At 33.8% G+C, this 6,506-nt stretch overlaps 1 protein-coding gene across 2 annotated transcripts; it reads right to left on the minus strand.

Annotated features, from left to right (window-relative positions):
- Positions 1 to 3,961: 3,961 nt before the first annotated feature.
- LOC7474168 (uncharacterized) lies at positions 3,962 to 6,243 on the minus strand. 2 transcript variants are annotated; one of them, XM_002315707.4, is made up of 3 exons: positions 5,191 to 6,243; positions 4,861 to 5,053; positions 3,962 to 4,772 (listed from the first exon to the last, which is right to left on the minus strand). In XM_002315707.4, the coding sequence occupies exons 1-3, from the start codon at positions 5,593 to 5,595 to the stop codon at positions 4,210 to 4,212; spliced, it is 1,161 nt and encodes a 386-aa protein (XP_002315743.4). In that variant the 5' UTR covers positions 5,596 to 6,243; the 3' UTR covers positions 3,962 to 4,209. The 2 variants fall into 2 exon arrangements, with proteins under 2 accessions (XP_002315743.4, XP_024466793.2); XM_024611025.2 differs by having other exon boundaries at positions 4,855 to 5,053.
- Positions 6,244 to 6,506: the final 263 nt, after the last annotated feature.

The following is a 6,506-nucleotide window of genomic DNA, read 5'->3' on the forward strand; positions in this document are numbered from 1 at the left end:
AAGATCATAATTGTTATTAAATAAAAATGAGTTTTTTTCATGTTAACAACAAACATCTAAAACGTAAATAGTTTTTTCAAATTCTTTCATTCATACATGTAGAAGTAACAAACATTCTCCAGCCTATTTGGCCCCTCTCAAGATATAAATGTCTATACAGACATGCTAAAACAATAAATCCCCAGTTATATATGGGAATTGCATCAAAATCATCCAGAAGCGTCAGATAAAATAAGAGCATATATCTTCCTGTGAGGTTTATAAATAATATATTGTTAGACATGCACAATAAATATGTTCTCGCATATCTACACAACAAATTAAAATCATCATATTAATTCATATATAATTAACACATTCAAATAATAATTTATTGAATACCTCCGCAAAACCTTGTCATTAGCATCATATAGTGATATGGTAAATGTCTCCTCAATCTATTTAAGATGTATTCTACCCCTCTTCAATTTAGAGGAGAGGATGTCAAACCAAATGAATGCTCGTATAATGCAATCTAATTATACACACCAGTATATGTGACCACCCATCCATCAATAGGAAGACCAAACAAAATTACAAAGTCTTGTAATGTCGGTGTCATTTCTTCATGCCTAAGATGGAATGTGTGTGTCTCAAATCTTCATCACTCAATTAGTGCATGGATCAAGTTGTGGTTAAGCTTGATGTGCTCTACATAACTGATGTATAAAAAATCAGTCTTGAACACATATGGTTGAACTCGTTCATACAATTTCGTTCATTTATGTGTCTAATAATAAATCATAACCTCATCTTGCACAATAATTTAAAATATAATACATTTAATGTTAAGTAATGAAAATATTTATTGAAGTTAAATATACTTATAATATCGGAGAAAATGTCCTCCAATCGTTGTCTATCCTACAACTATAGAACAAAAGTGTCAGTAGGCCGATAGGCATGTACTATGACTCAAACTCTCCATAAAATTAGCCATGCTCTCTGGTAATGTTAGCCTCGTAATGTGTTTACCCACTATAAGAAGAAGATTTGTCACCTTGCTTGCGCGATATCCTATGTAAGAGTACTTATGTTTAATATGAAATTAGATAAGTTTAATATACTTTAAAAAATATCATATTATATTTTAACAACTAATTATGTTGTCATTCATACGTATCGAAGCTTAGGCTCCCATTTCTTTAGTGTTCTTCTTTCATCTTACACTAATTAACATATTTTCAAATCAACAAATTGTCCTCTACTTTTATTATACTTAATCACAATATAAGTTACACTTTGTCACCTATATCAATCTGCATCATAACAAGGAAGAAGAAATGAATCTCTATGAATACAAATCTTGTCCGTTATCAATACAACTATACTAGATCAATCATTTTTATCATATTCATGTATTACTTCACATTTAAAGAAATATTCGTCTTATCATTTCTTATTTGGTCAAAACCTAACCCCAAACTTACTAGATGTTCCATTCTTTGATTCTTCTTGTCTTAACATGTTTTCAAGCTAGTGCCACATTCTATAATAGTTACATTAAAAATCTCAAGTGCACATTCAATGACATTTAACTCACCTAAACATATTGAACCTAACAAATATTATGATTTATTTCCCAACCTTTTAGTTAAATTTAGGGGTTCCCACTATCAATATGTTTTTACAACACACACAATATACATAGAAATCTAAATTGAAAGAACTCCCCCTACATTTTTCCCATTTGACTTAAAGTTAAGGGTCTCTAATAATCCAAATTCCTTCATCCATTTTTATCTATTTCATTGTCATTAAACTCTTATTTCACAATTCTACACCTAATTTCCATTTCCCCTAAATTTCATCAATAAACCCTAACTTGAATAATTAAAGATTTATTCAATTTCCATAATTAAACACTAATTAATGATCATAGTTTATAGAAGAATAACCCACCTAGCAAATTTGGATGAGCAATGGCAAATTTCCTTGCAAATTTCTTGATTAACACCTTTTTTCTTCCTTCTCAACTCATGGTTTCTTTCTCCCTCTAACTTCTTTTGCTGCCAACCCTTTATCCTCTCTTTCTATCCCCCTCTAAACTTGTTTCTCTCACACAATCACCCAATCTCTCCTCCATCTTTCAAATTTCATCAATATCATCATCAATGTTTACTGTCATATTAAGGTTTAACGTCTTATCATTTTCATTGTCACTTGGCTTAGAATAGTTAAATCTATGTTGATTGGTAAATGGATTGTCAAACATAGTATCATCAATCCTTTATAACAAATCATTCAACAATAAAAAAATTTTCCCACTACTAACTGACTTTGAAGGACTAATAAATTGTGATGCACTTGTACATATTCGACCAAAAGCCAGGATACATAAAGATTTTGGTTGACTACTTACATACAATATCATCATGTGTTAATCCATCTTGGATGAAAGAATCAGTTATTGTCTTAAAATTGTCATCACATACAATTAGTACATGATAATACTGATGTTTACTAATTTAACACCTCCAAGTTATTTCAACATCAATATCATTATAATTCCACTCAAGTCCATGACAAATATTTTCTTTCATTTCTGTACATGCCTAAAATTGCTCACATCAAGAACAAAAGTATAATCGTAATAACATAACATAAATATGTTACAAGATATTTTGTAAAAAAAGAAATAATTTGAATTCCGGTCAATTGGATATAATTGTAACTAAATTGCATTACCCTAACCTTAATTGCCAAAATTCATAGCAAATTCAAACAAATTTCAAAAATTTAACAAAACACGTACTTGACCAAAATTAAACAAAATTTATGATATCATATCTAATTGGTGTTTTCATGCTCAATTGCATGAAATCAAACCCAAATTCATAAAAAAATTAAAAATAAGTCAAAGAAAATATCAAATTAGGCAACTTATACATAATTTATTACAACGTGTAACTCATCAAAATTCTACCGCATTCATAATCTATTGCATGAAACCATCAAGCGTAATTGATAATATTATTAGTTGATTCCAACCAATTCACACAGAATCACTAATTCAATAACTTATTCAAAATTCAACGAAACACATAATTTATTAAAATAATTAATTCATAATTAATTCAACTTATTTTTATGTTCAATTATATCAAATCTATCCTAACTAATGGTATTTATAATTAATTTATTATTAATTCAACAAGCCCTAAATTCAATCTCAACCCTAAACAATAATTTCATTTCAACTAAATCAGACACAAATTAAATATAAAACTTATATATTTAATAAAAATATAGTATGTTTACCTTGCTTGTCGGACTACAAAGTGCTTGGGAGGCGGTGACAAAGATGAATTTTGAAGAGAAAAACATCTTAGGATCCATCATTCAGATTATGATGGATTCAAGTTTTTTGTGTTTTAAGGGCAAAAAAACAAGTGATTGATGAGTTTTTTAGAGAGGACAGTTGCATCTGTATGTATTCTTCAATTTGAGGAGGGATTTAAATTTCACGACATGTCGTATTTTTTTGTACTTGAAAATAACGATATTTAATAAATTTTATTCTTTTGAATTCTGATAAGATAAAAATATGGTATTTCATTAAAAAAAATATATATGTTATGGTCAAAAATTTTAGGTTAGTGTGCAAATTTTTTTAAAAAATCCATGGAAAGCTAGAGAGAATATCACGCCATTCCAGTGAACGTTTTATTTGCCTCCTCCTCACGGCGTTCGAGATTCCACAAGCCACGGCCGTCCGTCATCAACAACAATAATAACAAACCCAAACACCACCACTTAAGAAAATTTAAAAATAAAGAATCTGTAAAAGGTAATTTGCCTAAAAAGATGAGATACTAACAAAAACAAAGGAAAGTTTCATCCTCCTTTGTTCCCATTGTAGAAACAATACCTCAGAAAAATGGGTATGAGACCCCCATTTTTTAATAGACAGTATCTGCCATTTAGAGAAACGAGGATCGATCCTCAGGTGCTTTTATATTTTTATTTTTTTTCTAACTTTTTTTTTTTTTACATTGTTTTAATATTTACATTATCGATATTTTATTACATTGACGATAGATTCACCTGCCTCAGAGATTACAGACAACCCTTCACCTCGCAAACAAAAAAAGAAGGGGAAAAAAGGATATATTTATAATTATATATAGAAATTATATTTTTTATACCTCAAAAAATTCCAAAATTTTTTTATGGTTTCTCTTTGAGAAGAGAAGCTAATCCAGTCACCATCCTGGCTCCTCTCTCTACACCTTTCGATTTCACCGCCGGTGGCTGCCACGCCACTGTCCTCACCTTCACTTTCTCATCCTCACCGGAACTTTTCTCAGGAGACGAAATGGACGACTCGGAATTTAACGTCGAATTCTCTCCGAAAATCAGCTCGAACTCCCCACAACAATCATCACTCTCTGGAAACTCCTCTTTTAGCTCTTCAGTTTCGTTGCTGTTATTGTTCGAAACGTTTTCGTGTAATCTGGTACAAGGTGAGAGCCATTTAGCACGCATATACTCCGCTTTTCTCCAAGGAGGAAAGTGCATGCCTTTCTTCTTCAAGCTCTGTTTGGCTGCCTCCGAGACAATCGACACAATCTGTCCAAGCCGCTCAGATTTCCCGACGAAGATGTACGGCAACGATTGCAGGATCGCCTTGTAGGCCCCGGTCGATCTCGCTATTTCAAATTCCGATTTGAAATCGATATCGATCAACAATCTCTCTCCTTCAACTATGACATCCACATACTCATACTCACCTAATCAGAGAACAAAATTAAAACAAAATCAAAACAAAATTCGAATTTTTTATTAGAAAAACAAAGACGGGATGAATTGTACATGTACCGGCAGGGAAAGAGGGAGATTTGTCCCATTTAGATTTGCAAATAGAAGAATTGTAGCCGAGAGATGCCAATCCATCTGTTACGATCTTTCTCAAAAAACCGTCTTTCTGTTTGTGATTCTTGTTCTTCTCCAAAATCATTGCAGTGTCTGCTAATAGATTTCTCTCCGCAACACTCGCGCAAGGAATCAAACTCTGTTATTTTAAAAAACCAACCAAACAAGTCACTGTAATTTTAGCTCTCTCTGATCATTTCTTTCAGAAAATAATCTATTTATGCTTATATATGGACATACAAGAAGAAAGAGTTCAATTGAAGTGATTTTATTTACCTTGAGAAAATCACAGGCATCACCAGAAGGAGCCGTACCCATTGATTCCCCAAAACCATTACCAAAGACATCAAATTCATCATCCGAGCTGTCGTTGCCAGTGCCGTTGAAGCAATTGCAGCGATGGCGGCCCCGAAATGGCTTGTCGTTGGATTCCTCCATGTAACTCTGCACCATTTTAGCCAAACAAACCGAGCTCGGCTCGAACTGATCATCTTTACTGTTATTCCCACACGGAGCTTCACTGCCTGGTGCTTTGTCCACAGAGGAAATCCGCAACACGTTTGGTAACTGCCGGTCAAAGAGCCTCTTTAGACGCGATTTCAGCACCGGTTTAGCCGGTTCAGCTCGAACCCGTGCCTGAGAATCAATATCTATTGGTTGGATCTTCATAGGGAAAGGCATAACAAAGAGTGAATGTTAACAAGGATGGATTGCTATGTGGTTTTAAACACTGGGTGATTGTCAGTTCTGCAGCTGCTCCATATCCAGCTCTAGCTAGCCCCCTCTCTCACACACAAATACAGACCTGCTTGCTTACACAGTGACTGAGACTGACTAATCATCAATGACCTATCCGGATCCTGATGATTCTTACTTCGTATAGTTCATTAAAATCAATGTGCACTGGTTAAAACTGATCCCTATCAGTATTTATCTCTCTCTTCCAAAAAGCTCAAAAAAGGAAATAAAAAAATATACTAGACCCAATCAAAGCCTCAAGAAAAAAGAGTTATTCTACCAAAATTTGTGTACAAGAAAAATCTAGTACCTTCCTTGCATGATTAAAGGGATAAAAGTAAAACTTGGAAGCTATGCAAGAGAAGACAATGGGTTTTAGCTTAGAGTCTTTTCGTGGAAGACATGGCGGCGATGATCTGAAACACGGACATTGCGTAAAGGATTAGAATATGTAATATCCGGAATATTCATTTCCCCGGCGATATCCAGAGAACCGGTTACGGTATGAAATTTGAAGGAGATCAGAGGAGACGCAGAGAGACTACTTCTTTTAAGAGGAGGGTGGAAACTGATGGACTGGCTCCAATAGATGGGTTTCGGACATCTTATAGGGGAAAGTCGTCATGCTGACATGGATTTGACATTCCACGTAGATTCTGAAATGGCAAGTCTTATCCTGAATTTTGCAGTTAGTTTTTTTTTTTCGTGGATCTGGTTCCATGGTTCCACGCGCCACTAATTCAAAAAAATCAAGGGGTCTCGTGATTGGCTTGCTCCTGTGTAGTTACTCTATTAACCTCCCACGGTGCCGTTGTTGCGGCTTGCGGGAGGACGTGGAATGGTGGTGTTTGGTG

The sequence above is a fragment of the Populus trichocarpa genome, chromosome 10, assembly GCF_000002775.5.
Source record: "Populus trichocarpa isolate Nisqually-1 chromosome 10, P.trichocarpa_v4.1, whole genome shotgun sequence".
NCBI lineage: Eukaryota > Viridiplantae > Streptophyta > Magnoliopsida > Malpighiales > Salicaceae > Populus > Populus trichocarpa.

Bases quoted from the DNA above. Each gene is read 5' to 3' on its own strand.
- LOC7474168 (XM_024611025.2), bottom strand. From the start codon at position 5,595: ATGCCTTTCCCTATGAAGATCCAACCAATAGATATTGATTCTCAGGCA. The intron at 5,054-5,190 runs GTAAATAAAATC...TTAAAATAACAG, and splicing joins ATGCCTGTGATTTTCTCAAG to AGTTTGATTCCTTGCGCGAG. The intron at 4,773-4,854 runs GTACAATTCATC...TTCTCTGATTAG, and splicing joins CTCTTTCCCTGCCGGTACAT to GTGAGTATGAGTATGTGGAT.